This window comes from Cololabis saira, chromosome 6, assembly GCF_033807715.1.
Source record: "Cololabis saira isolate AMF1-May2022 chromosome 6, fColSai1.1, whole genome shotgun sequence".
NCBI lineage: Eukaryota > Metazoa > Chordata > Actinopteri > Beloniformes > Belonidae > Cololabis > Cololabis saira.
The window spans coordinates 13860062-13880302 of NC_084592.1; the positions used below are offsets into that span (position 1 = coordinate 13860062).

Sequence of the window (20241 nt, forward strand, 5' to 3'; positions counted from 1 at the left end):
AGGTGGTGTCCTTTGCAGTGCCGCTGTAATGGTAATAATTTAAAAAAGCGTAAAAATATCACAAGCACTTGCTTGCAGTGAGAATTGTAGCATAACTTTTAATCACGGCGTATTTAAGGGACGTATTCTGGGTCGTTTTTTCTGCTTTTGGAAAGATAATGAAGCTGTCAGGGGCTGAGTAAGTTCTCAGCTAAAAGAATCTGCAGGGGCCAAAAAGACGATACTTAAAATACTAATTTTGCAAACTGCTCTTAGATTTTACTTCATGTTTTTTTTACTGCATGCTGTGAATAATCATCAGTTAGTGTGGTGTAAGGTTGCACTTAAGTCCTAAAGAAAAATGTGTAATTGCTACAGAGATAAAAAAAAATTACAGATCTCTTGGTCTTTTATTACGATTATAACCGTACATTAGGTGTAGCAGATCAGCATGCTATGCTGCAGCCTAAAAAAAACGCCAAAGAATTTATCATTTCCACAATCTGCTTACTTGACGATTTAGAACACAAACGTATGTATTTTGTACGTAGACGAAAGGAGTTGATTACATCTGCATTCATGTCTCATTTGTATGTGTCCGACTGTTGGCGTCAACAAGGTATTTTACCTCCTAGATTTATTTATAGCGTCCAGTTATCGGGCTTGAAATGACCATGAAAAACTGGCCCTAAAGTACTCACTTATAATTTGAATAAATAAAAGATTTTAAAGTTTGCAAAATATACGTTCTTAAAAGTTGAAAAATAAAAAATAAAAAACATTAGACTGACGTATAAAATTTTGGGTCATTTAATAGGACAGTGACCCCAGCAAATCTGCATCACGCTGAGTGAGAGAAGAAGGCACCGGGTGATGTAATGGCACAAAGTCCAAACTTGATCGTTAAAGGACAAACAATGTAGACGAGTGGGCCAAAATTCCTCCACAGTGATACGAGACGCAGATAATGTGATACAGAAATTTATGTTCAAGATATTGCTTCTAAAGGAATTTCACAGTAAATTGAATATTTGGGCGTTCATAGTTTTAACACATGCTGCCTCCGGATCAAGACCTTTTTTATTAACTAAATGCCATCTTTTTATGTTCACTGTTGTTCATATGAGGTTGTACTTAAGATCTCGTGAAGACCAAATGATTTATATAATGTCCTGATGTGAGCGAGGAACGTTGTGCTCTTTTTGACACGATTGTTTCCCTTTGCTAAGCTCCTGTGTCAGAGACATTCAACATGTAGGGGAGGATCTCGCTTCACTGAAAAGTCAACCCCGATGCAACATTTGTTTATTTGGTTTCAGCCGATCGCAAAACATAAAGCACCATATGCAATCATGAATATGCTTATTCCCATGTATTTGTTTGTTTTTTATTAATTGAAAGGATTTAGTTTAGAAAAACCACTGGGCAGATGTGCAGTTGATTTTATCAAAAAAAAATTATATTTAGTGATTGTATGTAGCAAATAAGGAAACGATGTCTTGCTTGATGTTTGTGCTTGTAGTCATGTGATCTTTAAAGACGGGGTAAGCAGTTTTTAACCCAGCACATTTTATGTCACACCTACTAATGTAAGTATTATGCTTCATATGTTGCTTCAGTCAGTCATGGAAAGAGGCAGGGTTCACGCTGGTGGCCGTGCACATGAAGGGGGGGCAGAGAGGCTTGGGGGAGTTGGTGAAGGGCCTGGTTTCTCCCTTGCACTGGACCGAGGCAGGGAGGAGGTGGCTCTTTATGTTCTGTTAATTCCAATTTTCAATCTAAATTCATTTCTTCTCCTTAAATGTCTTCTTAAGGGTCCTGAGCATTAGTGTCAATTAGAACGAGTTGAAAATGTCCCAGGATTTCTAAGACTACCTGGCTGATGTGACTTCACATCGGATCATCACTTGTTTGTTTTTGTTCATTTTCCATAACTCTTCCTACATTTCTGTATGTTCTTTTTGAAGTGTGATTAGCTAATTATAGTAATCCACTTCCCAAAGTATATGTGGCTTCATTGAGGTACTGAGAGCTGTTTCTGACTTGTGCAGGTACACAGGAAGATTCGGGAAGACTCGGACATGGCGCAGGATTCCCTTCAGTGCCTGGCCCAGCTGGCCTCCATGCATGGGCCCATCTTCCCCGATGAGAGCGCCCAGGTCTCCTACCTGGCCCACATGGTGGAGGGCCTGCTCAGCATGATCAACGGGTGAGTATGTGCCTGTGCTCAAACCATCCACCGTGTAGTCCGTCACTTAAGCCTGGATTATGGTTCTGAGTTACACCAACGCAGAGCACACGCCGCTGCCGTGACGCCGTCGTGAACCCTTCGGACTTCTCTGTCTCTACATTTCTCTGCGGTGCAGTACCCCCCACTACCGCTAGGGGGGTGGCGTTCTTTTCCCGGTTTATCCGACTTTTCCAGTCACAGTGAATCAAAGAGATAAGGACAACTATTGTGCAAAAAAAATCACACACACACGAAGAAAAAAGCGCTGAAAGTTCACGACTGCTTCGGAACCGGAAATGCGTTGTTACCAAGCGAACCAATCACAGCCCTCTCGGTCTGCGTTGGTCTACGACCTCTTGACGCGTAGTTACAATTTTTGGGTGTTGCACGTCAGGCACGGCGTGGCGTGCGCCGTGGGGTGCTCATTGCGGCGCACGCTCGGCGTGGATTTAACGCAGAACCATAATCCAGCCTTAATGATTTAACTGGAGTATACATGCGGAGGAAGAGAAATAGGTGCGTTCGGCTCCACGTCAATAGGTGGCGCTACACATCCTTTCGCATTGGCATTCTTCTGGTTAGTTGGAATAAATAGTAAACAAACTCAGCAGATTTGAAGCAGACGTAGAAGGATAACACACAGAGATATGGACGCTAACGATGCAGCAGCTCTGTACATTTCGCACATACTTCTTCGTTGTTCTTCGTCGTCTTGTTCTTCTGCTTCTGTGTTGTTGTCATGCCATGACTGTTGTTATTCCCGGTTCCGCGCTGTCGTCACTTCCAGAAGCAGGAGTCCCAGGCCACTGGCCTGAGGCCAGTCAGTAGCTCGGCTAACCATGGTTTGCATATACATGCAGGAATAACTCTGATTAGAGCCGTGTTATCTTGTAGCTCGATTTCAAGAGCTCCAGTTGGGTTCGACTGCAGCCCGGCTACGGTGTATACATGGCTTTTAAAACTTCCATATCAGTCGCACTAAGGCAATAATTTGACTTTGCATGTAAACGTACTGACTGTTAGTATTTACACAAGTTACAGGATTAGTAGTCATTCTTATTTGGCTATTAGTTCATGCTTTTAATATTTAAGCAGTATTGGCAGGATAGTTTAAATACAATGGATGAAATTGTGGATGTGTATTCTATTTACCGTCTGCAGAGGATGAATTTGACTGTTGCTGTAACACCAGGATGTTGCCGTTTTTGCATCAACCTCCCACATAGTTGCTGTGTTCTTAAATGCATTAAAAAGTGTGTGCTGTAATCACTCCCAACGACCTAAGACAAGCATTTGGCTCGTCACCTTTATCCTTTCAGGTTTACCTTTGACTATTAAAAAAGCCTTATATTTCATCATCTTCAAGTCTGTTAAGTGATTTCCACTAAAGTGACAGTTAAAGCTTTAGAAACAACCTGACAGACCTAATTTAAACTTGGCAGTTCAGTCAGCCTAAGATGCTTCAAACCTATTGGATTTTCTCTCAAATGCATTCTTTAAGAGATTAAAGGTGCCCCCAATTGATTTGCACCATTAAATCTGCAACGATCACATAAACGGGACAAGGCCGTAAAGTCACATTATTCGGAAATTGCCTCAATTTGTTGTAGTCCCTAAGAAAAGGTGAAAAAGAGTAATAAAAATGACAAACTCACTCATTTTGTAGGTTTGCAATCGGGGCGGCTGGGTTTAGGACATAGAGCCGTCTGCCAACTGGAAAGTGTTTGCTTTGATTCTTGGCCTCGCAGCCAACATGCCGGAGTGTTTAGGATAAGACACTGAACCCCAAATATCTCCCAATGGATTAATCTGTGTGTGGTTTTGTGCACGATAGAAGAAAAAATACAACAACACTGTGTAGTCTCAGTAGAAAATGAAATCTGTATAGATCTATAGAGACTAAGAGGATGGTGTATGAATGTGGATGGATGAATGTGACTTGTAGTGTAAAAGGGAGGCCAGTAAGACTAAATAAGTGATATATAAATATAGTCTATTTACTATCTTGATTTCAACCCAAGAAAACGTTTTTGTTATTAATAACTTACACTGTTTATTTTACCTGTGTAAAAAGAGTAGAGGCCCACTCAGTTAGTCTCTGGCTGCAGATTTCATCTCCGTTTTCTCCTCAAGGATTTCGTACGTCTTTAAATTTCTTAAAAATTGAAAGACTCAACAGTGATTTAGGGAAACATCAACAGGAGCACTGCTCATACTGAACCTTTCAGGCTTTATTTACAGGGAATAATTGCTTGTTGAGTCTTTGCTGAAATGCCCTCCTATTCTTCCGTGGGAAACTGTCTCCTGGTTCAAAAACAAATGGACTACCCAATGCCTCGTGTTTCCCAGATGCCACGTAAACCAAATTCATGCTAACTTATATTCACGCTAAATTATTACTTAATTTTTGTCCTAGAACCAGTTTTTAAACGTAGGGGATTAAAACCAAATCTAGAAAGCAGCCAAATATGGGTGGATGAGTGGTGTGGGTGTGTGTGTATCAGTCAGCAGGTGGCCTCTAACACAGAGCTGCCAGACCAATAAAACTGCAAGTAAAATCCACTCTGCATAACTTTCTAAATAAAACCTAAAATGTTTCAGTCTGTCAGAGGAAGTAAATAAAAAAAAAAACCCTTTCAGGAGGTGTGATTTTACTGCGATGGTCTGTGCTGGTATTAATACTCACAGATGAACAATGCTCAGCTGCTACGTACCTGTCCCTGCCACCGATCGTTAATGGAACAACTGTTGTCCATCACTGTTGCTGCAGCTTTGTCAGACTAATTGGTTTATGCAGTGGAAGGGATATACTCAGAGATGTATTAAGTCTTAAACCCAGGCAGGTATCATTAAGTTTTTGATAACAAGAAGACATCAACAGCATGTTATTTCAGGTGGGAAATGTTAATATATAAAGTTTGAGAGGATGTGCTTGCTATCAGAGGTTACGGCTCTTATAAATGAATCAAACTACATGCTTTATGGCTTCTTTTTTTTTTTTTAACACATACATGTAATTTACGAGACTTGATTAGTTCTCTTAACTGATATTTCAGAAAATGTGTTTCCTACTATTGATGACTATTTTTAGAATCTTTATGCGCCTCAGTATTAGGTTTCAGGACATGTAGGTAAGGTAAGGTTTCAGGACATGTCCTGAAATCTAATGCTGTGCGTGTTTTTGAAAAAGAGTCAACCAATGTGATTTTCACAGTTAAGTTAAAATGACTGATGATTAGAAAAAAATTATACTTTAAATAAGACGTACACATCAAAAGAAGTAGGCATTTTTAAGCCACTCTTATGTTGCAATACCAGTTCTGGTCACGTGGAGGCAGTTGTATCTACAGAAACTTCAAAGTGCAGCTCGGGTGGAACAAAGCGGGATTACAAGATGCCGTCCCCAGCCAAGCAGCAAACATCTAACTTCTGAGTAGAGGCTCATGCGAAACCAAGATACGTTGCAGTTCCTCAACTGACCACTAGAGGCTGGCTCCAAAAGCGAGTCAATCTCCATTGACTTTAGAGTAGAAACATATTTACAGCCTGGTTTAAACAAATGTTTCGGTATCTGTCGTTTAATTTCCCACAAGACAACTCTGAGGGGGGTGAATGTTTTTTGTGCCATGCCTGTAGAGTTTATATTAAGCATTATATTTATTTCTAATATGATTGATTGACAGTCGTCTCAGCCAATGGCTAGCCGTTATCATTCCTCATCCGTAATCGTTAGTGAGACAACCAGCTGCTTTTACTAATCCAGCGTCCACTAAACGTAACAGTAGTGTTTGATTTCACCGTTAAGTCATTCCACGTAAACTACTGCAGACAGATATTTTCACAGGGATCCGGTGAAGGAGCTGCTAGCTAGATAACTTTGATTGTCATACAGTGGGTGTGTCCCCATCGGCTTCCCCAGTAACATAGCTGCGCCCCATACGAAGAGAAAGAGGCTTCAAAATCATTCTTCAGAAACCAATGGGGTCACGTGACCTAATGCTTCGTCCTTGTTTTAAACAGTCCGTCTCCAGCAGTGTTGAAAGTGGCTCTGCTGTTGACACAGTGGATATGTGCCCCCATGTGGTCAGAAGTAGTATTGCTTCAAAGTCGGTGAAAAGTAAACTTTATTTTTAAATTAGATTTTTTATTTTTATAATGCGTATGGGGGAAAAAAAGTTTCACCATATGAGACCAGCAAAACCTCCTGAAACAAATATATTAAAGATGCTAATTGTCCTGAAAATAATAGAAATTTACAAACCGTTTTGTAACCTCGGATTTTAGTTTCACAAAATGAGAGAGAATCTTTGGAAATGACAAATACAATCCAAAAGAGCTGATTTTTTTGTGCTCAGCCTTAGTTGCTTATCTGAAGCTGTATCTGAACGGATGTTTGGTTAGTGTTGAAGTAAAAGTAGTTAAATGTTGGCTTGTTCACACAAAAGTAAAGGCTGGCTGTAAAGGCTGGTAATTGAGTGTTCCTGAAAATAACAAGGAAACATCAGTGTTTCCTCAAGAATACCATGACCATTCTTGAAATCAAATACATTACAGTGAAGTCGTTAAAGTATATACAAGACCATTCAGTAGTTCCTGGCTCTGGAAGTTAAATGTAGCAGAGTATTTATCTGTGACTCTTCATTGTTGTAGTTAACTGCTGATGCATTCTGTAAACATTTCCAGTAGTAGTATATCATCTGGGCATTTTTTTGCACGGTGCAAGTTCTCCTTTTGTTTGCATACAGATACTACATTTTTGTAAGTACTAGTATGGGGTTTTTGGAAATGGCCAGTGTGTGCCACCCTGCTCCCTTTATTGCTGAAAATCCACTTCTGTAATCCTCCTTTCCAAGCGAAGGATATAAAAGCCTGCTGTGTGTTTCATCGCTAACGCTTATCTTGGAGCCAGTTTCTTTTAGTACTTGCCTTTTTTTCTCAGCATTTCTTTCAAACTGTTCTTTCCCACATCCTACAGGGCTGTAATTTGAAATTTTCTTTTGGTTCATGGCTGTAAAGAACTTCCCATAAGGAGTAATTCAAGGTCCGTTTTGAGCCTCTGTCCAGCAGAATTATTCTGAATTCATCTTGCTTTAAGGAATTGATTTCCAGAGTAACCTGCACTCTTTTTTACCTTCAAATTTAATAAAACCACATCAAACTAAACCAAAAAAAATGAACAGCCCTGCAGCCCAAGTAAGATCTGGGTTATGTTTAATAAGATTACATTTTCTTCCTCATTAAAGGTTATTGTTTCACGGAAGCGTAACAATTCCCCACTTGACGGGCTTCTCCATACGTACCTTTCCATGTATCCTACTTTTGTGCAGAGCTAATCTGAAGATATAGAGTAACGGTAATAGCTTTACAAGGTGTGTTGTCAAGGAGCCTTGCTTGCCTGAAGCTATTGATCGTCCCTGCATCTGGTGCAGCCAGTAAATGTTTAGAGGAAGATACGTTAGGAGAGAGTGCACTTTTACCATTCTGTTTTTAGCAGCGAGGGGGAGGCGACAATCATCTGAAGGTTAAGAGAGAATCTGGACACTAGTTTGAGTCAATGAAAGTAAAGAGAAAAAAGCTTGTCTTTCTTTGAAGTTATGCACAAGAACTATTGTATTTTATCACTGTTCGACTGACTCACTGACAAAACTAACCAGTTGTCATGTTTTCATGAGAAATATCATTAAGATGGATTTTATAATCAGAACAAATGTGGTAACTGATTATTGCAACCAGACGGTCTTAGCAAATGACTTCTAGGAAATAAGCAGCTTAATTAACCTTGGTTTACCAGCCCGGTGAAGATCAAATGACTCGGTGCTGTAACAAACCAAAACAAATCCTTCTGTCGGCAGTCATTTAAGACTGTTTTTTTTTTTTTTTACTTTATAAAAAAACATGACATTTATGCTAGCATTTATCAGTAAAGAATCATCCTAATTTATGGACTTCACTGACCTTTAAAGTTGTGACTTTTAAGTTCACCCTACTTCAGCTGTGTTATAACAAGAATAATAATTGGAGTATAATGAAATTAATAATTCATTACATTGTACCATGGCTAAGAGAGTAAAAACCCATTAGTCCTATTTTTGTCTCAGTTGCTTTTAAAATACAGAACCTAATGTTCTGGATACTTAAGTCACTCTTACTTTTATTTCATTTATTTAGCTGTAATAGCTGCAGTTTAAAACTAAACTTTTAGCAATGAAAAGTCTCTCTCAAAGTCTCACCCACAATGAATATTGAAGCAATTGAAGACGTTTTTGCAGCTTTTTATTATGTTATAGTATATTTTGTAGAAACAGTTAAAAACACCAGTACTGCAATCATGTTGTCATTTTCTTTGGACTGACCATTTAAATTTAAAATGGGTTTGTACAGTACGTGAAGAAGTGTGTGTGTGTGTGTGTGTGTGTGTGTGTGTGTGTGTGTGTGTGTGTGTGTGTGTGTGTGTGTGTGTGTGTGTGTGTGTGTGTGTGTGTGTGTGTGTGTGTGTGTGTGTGTGTGTGTGTGTGTGTGTGTGTGTGTGTGTGTGTGTGTGTGTGTGTGTGTGTGTGTGTGTGTGTGTGTTCTGATTCAAGCTGCCACACAATCACATGTAGGACATATAAGAGAAGGGGTCTCTCCGTTTTCTGTCCGTGTCTCTCCCCTGCTCTCTGTAATCACCTATTCTTGGAACGTTTTTTTCCAGTTGCATCATCAGGAAACCATTTAGAGAGGGAAGGGGGGAAAAAAAACATTCAAGTCCACACAAAGCGTGAGGGATGGAAGTAATTTTTGTCGGGGATTTCCCGCCGAACGTACATAGACATGAATCTAACAGAGGCAGGACCCGTAGCGCTGCTGGACTGTGCAAAAGCACGCTTAAATAAACTGAGCTGCAGGTTAATAACATCAGAATTTCACAAATGTGTTGACGACGATGGCGATTAAGTCATTTGGACGATAAATTGTTGAGTGTATTAATGTTATCAAGTAGTTAGAACTAGACTGCAGGATTGTGGACACATGTAGGACATCAGGATTTCCTGTCACAGCTGTAAGGAAAGCATCTATACTGCCTCTGAAGTTATTTCATTTTTAGTAATATAATAACTTGATGATGTAGACATTGGTCTGTTATCTGGGAGTTTTGTTGCTTTATTTCGTTGTGGAATCCCATTATATATTTCACCTGCCTTCAGTTCATGGATTAAATGCAGAGTAAAAATACTTGTCAGGCACAGTTATCGGGGGAGGGGGGTTCAGGCATACATTGTCAACAAAGTTTGATAATGAATGAGGAGAGAGAGAGTGCTGATTGTGTCAAGAAATCAATCTGTTCTTTTACATGCACAGTTTAGCTCAACTAGGGCATTTAGTTGGACAGAGTACCGTATTTTCTGGACTATAAGCCGCTACTTTTTTCATAGGTTTTGAACCGTGCGGCTTATACAAAGGTGCTGCTATTCTGTGGATTTTTCTTCCACCACTCGGGGCGCTCTAACCGGAATTAGAATCAAAACTAAGACAAAATAAATGCAAAGAAGAATACGCTACTTCTTCTTTAGCAGATAGAAGCAGGTAGAAGCAGATTTCAAACAGATAAATAGATAAATAAATACCGGTTATCTTCTCTTGGTTCTGTCCCGTTTTAATCAGCAAAGTTGCTGCCGTGTTAAAAGACGCTGTTAGGAAAGGATCTATTTAGGTACAAACATGTACATCATTTACAGTTCAGAATCCTTTTGTACATGTAGTAAATATCTAATCTAACAACATAACATTTAAAATAGAGCGGATGCGGCTTGTATGCAGGTGCGGCTTATAGTCCAGAAAATACAGTATTTGTATCTGTATCTGCCACGACAGGTGTCTGCAACAGTGCCTACTTTCGTCTTATCGGCATTTAACTTTACAGTTAACCCACACACCAAAACAGATCAGTCTTTGGCTTGCTGGTGCCGGCAGACTGAGACAGACACCAGGGGGGAACTGGACACTTTCTCGCATTCTCTTTCTATTTGTATGCATTTCTTCTTTTACTTCTCCATCAAATCCTCAGAGAGCATCACAACTTCAACTTTATCTGGCTGATTTCAGTCAGACTAGTATAACATGCATTTTAAAACTGCATTTACAGTCAGATTCAATTAGTGTTTAGTATTTCATAACATGTAAATGTTCTGGGAAACATTGAGAAATAAAGTGTTTCCACATCACTTATGTTCTGATGTACTATTCACACTGGACTAAAATGACCTCTGAACCTGCAGTTTTTTCTAAAATGACTCCCTTACGTCTGTGTTTTTTAGCACTTCGGCACGGGAAAAACAGCCTGTGTTTTACTGTGATTTACAGACACTGATTCCCAAAAGTGTCACTGAATCCTTGCGTTTCATAAACTGTTACCTTTTATTAAACATGCACTTTAAATGTTACGTTGAAAGCCTCTGAATTGACACTCTACAGCTAGATTTCAGTGATTATATACCACTTATTGAAGGAAGAAATGTGAAAATTGCCTATCTGCCTTTCGTAACCATGGTAACAGTAAACAAGCTTTTTGTTGAAGCTTAATGGTTTTGTTGAGTCTTTGAGCTTGATGAAAGATTAAAAAGTTTCTTACCAAGCAAGTCATTTCATGGTTGCTCCTCTGCAGATCTGGACTTTTTGTTTTAAATGTATCTGTTGGTATCTGATGGTAATTAATTATATTATATTTTGTCCCCCAATACAATAATCACGCTATATGCAGTGGAATGTAGGATAAGGTCTTTATATAACATCACACTGTATTGCAGCGGTCATATTTGGGAAAGAAGCAGAACAAAATGAAATCACTGAATTACTCAGATGTGCACTCGCACAGGATTAGAATTATCTCACGACCTCAGTGTTTACTGAAACGAGGGGGGGGGGGGGGGTCATTTATGGTGGAATTTTTACTTTACAAATCCGTCATGGTGCATTCGCACTGGCTTAAATTATTATTTAAATTATTACAGATTACAAATTTCCGCTGTTCCCCGGATAACTTTAATCCAGTGTGGGCGGGACAGAAGAAAAGGATCAAATCATCAGAAAAACTGATAGAAGTGGTCAATACGAATTAACAAATTTAGATTTTGCTTCTCCAGATCATCTCTGATTAGCCTGTTGGTCCCAGATAGTGATGTTTAAAGCAGCTACTCCGGCTTTGTTCATGCTAACAAGCCACTAGAGAGACATCAAGCCACGGGTTTCATGGTGACGGTGTAAGGTAAGAGGGGAAAGGGATGAGCTTCAACAAGACTTCCAGGAAGTTCAGGAGTGTCCTACGTGGGAGAGGGAAACATTCCTATTGAGGAAGGCTTTGCAATTCCCAGACCTTTGTTTAAGCACAAAAACACAGTAAAGGGAAGGGTAGGCTGCCTAATATGTACTCTTTAATTTAATGGAGACGCACTTCTTGTGAACAATGTTTTGTTTCCAAGTTTCCACGCATATTTTTTGTGATGCCTTTCAAGTCTAGCTTCCTTGATTCTGACTTTTTCTTTTGCATCTGGAGCCCTTTTACATTCCTGGTCAATGATTAGTCGTGGTGTCAAATATAGCACATTTTACACAGAAATATTTTCAGAATGAGATTTGAATTTCCCTCTGGATTAATAAAGTATCTATCGATCTGTTGAAAGAATCAAGCAACGGCAGTGGCTCAGATGGTAGAGCGGGTCGTCCGATGATCAGGATTGGCGGTTGGAACCCCGCTCCCCCCAGTAGGGTGTGGTTGTGTCCTTGGGCAAGGCACTTCCCCCTCCTTGCCTCCAGTGAGGCGTCGCTGGTGTGTGAATGTGGATGAATGTGGTGGTCGGGGATGCCATTGACGCGGAGTGGCTGCCACATTTCCGTCAGTCTGCCCCGGGGCAGCTGTGGCTACGCATGGAGTTCACCACCACCAGTGAATGAATGATTATGAGCGCTTTGAGTAACCAAGAAAAGCACGATATAAATCGAATGCATTATCATTATTATTATTGAAAGATAGTAAAGAGCATACTGAAGTTATAGAATGATGTTAACTATAGTATGGGATGTGTTTTGGGTCTTTTTTGTCTCTTTTAAACGTACAAACTTTTTAAATGTATAGTTTTACATTGTGCAAACGACATGGTTAGATGGGGAAGAATTCAGATTAAAATCTGCTCTCCTATCTGCTTTTAGAAAGTGAGCAACACTCTTTCCACATCTGCCATTTCATCCTTCACAGTTTGATCTGGTTTGTAAAGGTCTATAAAACCAGAAACTGAATTGCAGCTGTACAGACTTTCCTCCATCTTGAATTTTTATTCCCTTTCCTGTGATGTAGAAATGCCATAAAAATATATATCAGATGCAGCTGTGAAAAAGTGCTCAGAGGTCAGGCTGGCAGTTTTGGCCGAGGATCAATTTTCATGTCAGTCTCCTTCCCTCATTGTTCAGTGGTTAAACCAGATAGCGACTTCAACTCAGTAAAAGTATGTAAACTCTTGCAAAATTGGAAATGAGGGAAAAAAATCAAGTTTCAACTTGTGTTGCCTTTTTACTTTAATCCAAAAAGAAACAAAAACACCAGTCTTTTATTCCAGAGTAAAATACTGCTGGAAAAACGATTTATAAAGCTTACTCTTTGGTTGACTACATAATACGCGTCATGTGATTGTTTTTATCTAGAGAAATAATGTGTATCTCTGCTCATCAGCGTCGTGATCAGGCAGCTGTGGGATTTGACCCTGAGACCTGTCTTTACCATCTGTTCTTTTAGGATCGAGATTGAGGACTCTGAGGCGGTGGGCATCTCCAATATAATTTCCAATCTCATCACCATGTTCCCTCGGAGCACGCTGACAGCTCTGCCCAGCGACCTCTTCACCTCCTTCATCAACTGCCTCACGCTGCTCACCTGCTCCTTTGGACGCAGCGCCGCCCTGGAGGAGGTGGTGAGTAACGACGCCGTCAGCTGCTGCTCAGAACTCAAACTATCCTCATTCAATTCAGTCACATTGAAGTACATCTTGAAGAACTAAGCAGTCTGAGTTTTAATTCAATCATTTAATTTCTTTTCATTTGCTTGAAATATTGTGACATGTGGCAGATTTGCATGCATCATATTTGCAACACATCAGGTTTCCTTCCTAATAATTTTCAGCTGGCTAGCTTTGGTCATCACTCCCACAGATGTGGTAACTCCCCACGGTGTTATAGACGGCTGTTTTTAATATAAACCAAGAAAAGAAATAAAAAAGCATACATTGTCCTCCTCTTGCTCAGCTGGATAAGGACGACATGGTTTACATGGAGGCCTATGACAAGCTGCTGGAGTCGTGGCTCACGCTGGTCCAGGACGAGGAGCACTTTCCCCGCGGCTGCTTCATCCAGCCAGCAATCCAGGTCTTCAACTCCTACATCCAGTGTCACCTGGCCGCTCCCGATGGGACCCGCAATCTGGTGAGACCCGTCCTGGAATGTATTTCTAGAAGGCTAAAAATGTGACTTTTATCGTCACTCTGGGCTCGATCTTTTCTCTTAACGTGAAATGTCTTCTTTGTTAACTTCTCTGGGCTTGACTGAACCCTGACTTCCCCCCGCCTGCCAACCTGTCAGTCAGTGAATGGCATATCGTCTCACGATGAAGAAGAGATCAATGAGCTGCAGGAGGATGACAGAGAACTGTTCTCAGACCAGCTGTCAAGCATTGGCATGTTGGGCCGTGTGGCAGCGGACCACTGCATCCCCCTGCTCACCAGGTAAACACAATACAGACAACGGCCCTTTTAATCTTTGTGATGTGAAGTTGGTAACATTTCTTTTGTTTTTGCAGCCTTCTGGAGGAGCGGGTGAACCGGCTGCACGGGCAGCTCCAGAGGACCCAGCAGCACCTGATGGCCTCGTCTGACCTGGGAACACTGGACCGCAAAGTGCTGGACGACCTCTACGAGGACATCCACTGGCTCATACTGGTCTCAGGTCAGGAGCTGTGCACAGAACACACAAAAGGAGCTCTAGAACAGTGTCTCCCAACCTGGGGTCCGGGCCCCCCTGGGGGGGCGCCAGAGATCTCTGGGGGGGCACAAAACTTTGTCTGCTTTGAGGATATGCAGTTTAAAAATTATATTTGCACATGTTAAATAAATAAAAAATCATAATAACACACCTAATGGAATAAAATAATCCAAGTCTGTATAAACCTACTTAGAAATATATTTTGGTCATTTTAAAATACTAAGTTATTTATCAGGATAAAAACTTATTATTATATCATTCTTCAACATTTAATTTACTCCGACAGGTTGTTAAAGGAAAAATAAAAAATAAATGTTGGTCTCATATTAAAAGAGACATTTTTCAGAAATATTTTTATGTCCTTGCAATTCTTTTTTTTGTGCATATTTTATACATTGGTGACACAAAAGGAAGGTGAGAAAAACTAAGTACAGGGTAAACCAAAGAGAAATGTATCAAAAAAACATAATTGATGTTCATTTTTTCAATTAAGGTTTGTAACGAATAACTTTACTCTTTTGCTGCTAGTACGTACGGGTTGGGGGGCCCGGCTGGTCTTAGACACAAGTAGGGGGGGGAACAAGGAACAAAGGTTGGGAACCACTGCTCTAGATAACAGAACAGCACCGCCGGCAACAGCCGTGCACTTTGTTCCGTCTTTGAACTTTCAATAACTTTACAAAATAAAAGTCTTAAACGAATGTCGGGTATCATGTTTCACAAACTCCTCATATAATTTAAAATTAGTTACAGTTATACACACTGAAGCCAGTTTGACAAAGTTGACTGAGTTGCATGACTTTTAAATAGAGAAGAAAGAAATATTTATATTTTGCTTACAAATGAATTTTCCAGTGTGTTTTACTCTTAATTACTGACTTTATTTGTAACCCAGACAGAATTAAGTGAACTCCACCCAGACTTGTGGCTTTAAGCTAATTAAATAATGCCTGCATCATTAAAGCTGTGCAAAGCATCGCCGGCGGCTTTAAACTGGGCGTGCCGGTCCTCCAAAAGACGCCTCGTACTTTATTTTTAATTGGCGAACTAAAATAAGATGATAAAAGTAGGGTATTTTAGGGAAACATTTTTTATTGTAAGTGAACTGGCTTGCTTCAGCTGAAATTTCTCAAACTTACTATCTAGGAGACAAAGAATATGGGAAACTGTTTAAAATGGAGAAAAAAAAAGTGAAAGCCCAAATAATTTTTAAATTATTATAATAAAAAGTTTGATGCTTTGGCTTTGAAAATGAGAAAGTTGTAGGTTTGAAGTTCCACTATAATGGTTACGCAACCTCTGCCAGAGGTTGTGTGAAAACATTTGATGAGGTGAACATGCTGCGAACTAAAATGTTGTTTATGGTTTACCCAGGGTATCTACTAGCAGACGATCCTCAGGGTGAAACCCCGCTGATCCCCTCCGAGGTGATGGAGTTCTCCATCAAACACTCAACAGAGGTGGACATCAACACAACGCTGCAGATCCTGGGATCGCCGGGGGAAAAGGCCTCCTCCATACCGGGCTTCAACCGCACAGACTCCGTCATCCGGTAGCGTCTCCTTTCCTTGTTTCTGAGAAACTGTAAATATGAAAATACGGCAAAGAAATGGAAATTCTTAATGTATTTATTGTGTCCTGACTAGGGCTGGTGATCGATTCAAATGTCAAGAATCGATTTGATTCCGATTCTTAAGATTCAGACTCGATTATCAAGATTTGATTCGATCCGATTCGATTCCGATATTGATATATTGGTTAGTGTTATTAAAACTGTTTTTTGAGCTGTTGCATGAATTATATGACTGTAGTTATGCAAAATATTACTACTAGTATTATATTGAGATTAAACAGCAAGTTTTGGCAGCTAATGATGCTGTAAGGACCAATCAGCTCCCAGAATGCTGATAGAACTGCTTTCAGAAACATCGTGTGGGTCAGAATTACCAAACAGATCCAGGGAGGAAACAGAGACGGATGAAATCGGTTTTATTTTTTCCCACATTCCATTTTTATTTGTTCCATTTTTGGTCTATTTTGGTTTTTAATTTTTGAGCATTTGGTTTTTAGCATTTTTTGACCCCAAGACAGTATATAAAGTAATGAAATATAGACCATTTATGCAATTATAACCTAACACTTTAATGTTTTCATACCTTTAAACATATTTAAAGGCAAAAACATGGCACCAGTTATTCTCGTGTCCAACAAAACATTCCTTTTTTGGGGATAAACCAAAAAATAACCAAAAGTTGTAATGAAATGATGAAAAAAAAAACATAAATAAATAAAAAAACACATAAAAAAAAATCGATCTTTAGACATATGAATAGATTTTTAGGAATTAATATGAGAATCGATTTAGAATTGGGAAATCGATTTTTTCAACACAGGCCTAGTCCTGACTTTGTGAACTAAAGAAAGGAAAAAAAACAATTTCCCCCAGAACAAATGTAACTGAGCTCTTCAGCTGCATCGTAAATGTTTCATTTATTCATTATATGACAGATGGTTTTGGTAGAGTTGTCAAGCCTCGCATTAACGTGAAGTGTTGAGGACTTGAGTGGTGACTTCTCGAGTTTAATAAAAAACTGTATTAAAAAGAGGATGCAGCAGGATCTTCTTACCAGAAAGTGAAGAGACCACGACGCTGCAGCTATGTAGTGTTGCGACGGCGCTTCTTTGTATGAAGTCTGTTGTTCCAGTTTGTCTCGGCTGACAGTCAGCCTCCATTAAAACTCCCAAAATAGATTTCCTCGCCGTCCCCATCTTAGTTGGGTTTCCGACTGTCGTCTCATTTATTATCCTATAAATTTAAAGGTGGACCAGCTTCTCTGCCTTCACCAGTAAAACACAGGCACGGTAACCGTGGCAATGTTTTAATATGGTTTCAGTGCAGCTTGTAGTGCTTTAGCTCAGCCTAACAGGTACGATGAAATGGCTTAATGGAGCTGTCGCTGCTACGCTTACATGAAATACACAATAACAGCAGGTTTTTGCCTTTTTATTTTGGCTGTGCTGAAAAAGATGATATAGTCTTACACGAGAAGTAATTTGATGATTGTGGTTAGATTGAAATATTATCAGCCGACAGGATTTCCTCTATGATTGTGGGAAGTTATACACATTGTTCACTCCAGTGTTTTGTTTCTTTATTTCCTTTTGATTGCTTTAGTTTTGAAAAGAAATGATTCTCATGCACAACAAGAAAAATGTCCCTGTGAGCCTTGAACACCCCGACACCTTGATTGTGCTAAAAATACTCCCATAATTAAATTGAGCTTGCAAAGTGTAACTCTAGTGGGTGTTACCCAAGAGGATTTAGTTTTCAACAATAATTAGACGTGTCGCCGTGGTGCTAGAAGCCTTGTGCCTCTCCGCCGGGCTGGATGCTCTCCTGATAATCACAGTGACGACAATAGACGCTCACAACAGCGCTGATATTGTCTGTTGAAGGTCATTGAGCCTCTGTTTTCTAGATCATTCATTATGTAGAGCCACGCGCGTGTGTGCGTGTGCATCAGCGCGTGTCAGGGGGTGACTGCGACGACAGGGGATTGCAGGGACAGGAGGCTGATGGCATCAGGTTTCCTAATAATGGGTGGCCGACCCCGGCTCTGTAAATGTCAGCGTGGTTTTGTTTTCTGCAAACAATCTGAAAGTGTGTGCTGTCAAGTAAGAAAGGCAGAGCTGTAAGCTGCTTTAAGCTCTCTGTCTCTGTGTCCTTTTATATACCATGTGTGGGTCCAACTGTGACACACCAGGATGATGCTGTCTGCGCAGGTTTGATCATTTGTTGTAGAGGTGCGTTCTATCTTTGTCTCCTAACGACACACCTATGCACAGCCCTCAATGATGCAGCTCTGTCTTGAAATGTTTGACTTTGCGCTCACGTAGGAAGCTGGTGCCACCGACTCCCTTTCCTCTGGCCATGAAGAACTCCCATGTTTGCAGGATGAACACAGACAATAAATAAGGTTAAAAAGTGACAGTTGAGGTAGCTGAGATAATAATAAGACCCCCACCTGGAGAAGTTCATTTTTTAAGACTGCTAAAACGCCCAAACAACATGAGCAAAGCAGCCGCTATTAACTTTGTTGTGAAAAACAAGTATTCCTTTGTTTCAGGTGTTCCTTGACTCAGATAATTGAGCTTTAAATGTTATATTTTTTGTGAACTTTGCACATTTGCATTGTTAGCGACTGGCGTTGTTTGGAAACTACTTTCATGGGGTTAATTTAGGGTGCTATTGTTATTGGTACAGACTCAAAGACTGATTGTCAGCAAAATAGATCACATGATTGTGCAAGTTTTAATCAGCAACATGTACAAGTTTGAAGTGGCACAATTACATCTGATTACATCTATGGACATTTCCATATTGGGTTTGTGTTGTAGCTGTTTGAGATGGTGACACAAAAGTAAGTAAGTGTTCATGTCAAGCTGTGGTCGTCCTAACATGAACCAGTCTGTTCACAGCATTGTCTGCTTCATGGAACCTTCCGCCCATGTCCCATCAGTCATTCTGTGGTACCGTTGTGTTCCAGGCTGCTGTCTGCGGTTCTGAGGACGTCGGAGGTGGAGTCCAGGGCGACCAGGGCGAGCCTGACTGAGCTGCTCAGCCCCCAGATGGGAAAGGACATCGTGTGGTTCCTCAGACGATGGGCCAAGACGTACCTGCTGGTGGATGAGAAGCTCTACGAGCAGGTGGGGGTTCCAGAGCTGCCACACAACAACATGAGCACAAATGTCTGTCGCTGCAGTTAGGGCTGGGCGGTATGGACCAAAAGTCATATCTCGGTATTTTCTAGCTGAATGGCGATACTCGATATATATCGATATTTTTTCTGTGACATAATTGGGGTTTCCCCCAAAGCATTATAGCATAGCATCTCTGTTAGCTTCATTTTTTTCTGAGGCAAACCCTTAAAAAAACAGTCAGTTTTAATACAAAGCCTCGTGCCAAATGTCACACAGGTACCTTTATTAACAGAGATCTGCACAATATCAAAATGTATAAAACAAATGAAATAAAAATAAACTGCCTGCATATATAGTATAAAAATGCTTCTTGAATAAAATAAAACAAATATCCCTTTCCTGCATAAGAATTAAATTAAAATACACTGTGCAATTAATACAATGTAGACAGTAACAGGCAGACTTTTCCACTGAGGTTGACAGTTGTGCAAATAACAAAACATTTGTGCAAATCTCAAATAAAACATGTAAACAGATATCGCATCTCTTTGAGCAAATCTCAAATAATTACAACAAGTCGACTACTGTACATTTTACACATTTTGTGCCAGGAAAACAAACCTGTCAACACTGTCAGGTTTCAGCACACAAAGGTACTTTTTTGCCAGCGCGAGGGTCAGCGTTGATCTACAGTCGCAAAATAAGCTATATCGATATAAACGATATTGTCTCGTACCATATCGCGTTTGAAAATATATCGATATATATTAAAATCTCGATATATTGCCCAGCCCTGGCTGCAGTGCATGGTAATAACAGTAAATCAAGTACTTATCTACCATGTGTTTCACCTTTTTATTTATTCGTTCCTTCATTGCACTCCTCAGATCAGCATTCCTTTCAGCACAGCGTTTGGTGCAGACACCGAGGGCGCTCAGTGGATTGTGGGATATCTATTGGAAAAAGTGATCAACAACCTGTCAGTGTGGAGCTCGGAGACGGACCTGGCCAACGACACGGTGGAGCTGCTGGTGACTCTGGTAGAGAAGAGGGAGAGGTGAGGACAGAACTCACCACGCCTCCGCTAACATGTCCATTTATTTCTGTGGAAATCCCCTCAATCTCAGACCGATGGGAGAAACTGCACCTTCCACTTGCTTCCCCACCAGACTTTGTCTTAAAGCAGCACAAAATAGTTTATATCATGTTGAAATATTCGTTAAAACTTCCAGGAAGCGTTGTCCACCTCTCGCGCCTTCCTGTCACTGCTATCGGCAAAGCAACAGCTGATTGAACACTCGTCCCAGTCTCCTCCCTCCAAACACTGGTAT

General features: G+C 40.3%; 1 protein-coding gene across 1 annotated transcript in view; it reads left to right on the top strand.

Moving 5' to 3' along the window:
• xpo4 (exportin 4) overlaps nt 1–20241 on the top strand; it is a 73278-nt gene that overhangs the window by 38843 nt on the left and 14194 nt on the right. Inside the window, exons 9-16 of the mRNA XM_061722883.1 lie at nt 2031–2188; nt 12972–13146; nt 13478–13654; nt 13811–13953; nt 14028–14173; nt 15584–15761; nt 18757–18916; nt 19798–19967. Of these exons, the coding sequence (XP_061578867.1) occupies nt 2031–2188; nt 12972–13146; nt 13478–13654; nt 13811–13953; nt 14028–14173; nt 15584–15761; nt 18757–18916; nt 19798–19967 (1307 nt within the window). The remainder of the gene's footprint in view (nt 1–2030; nt 2189–12971; nt 13147–13477; nt 13655–13810; nt 13954–14027; nt 14174–15583; nt 15762–18756; nt 18917–19797; nt 19968–20241) is intronic.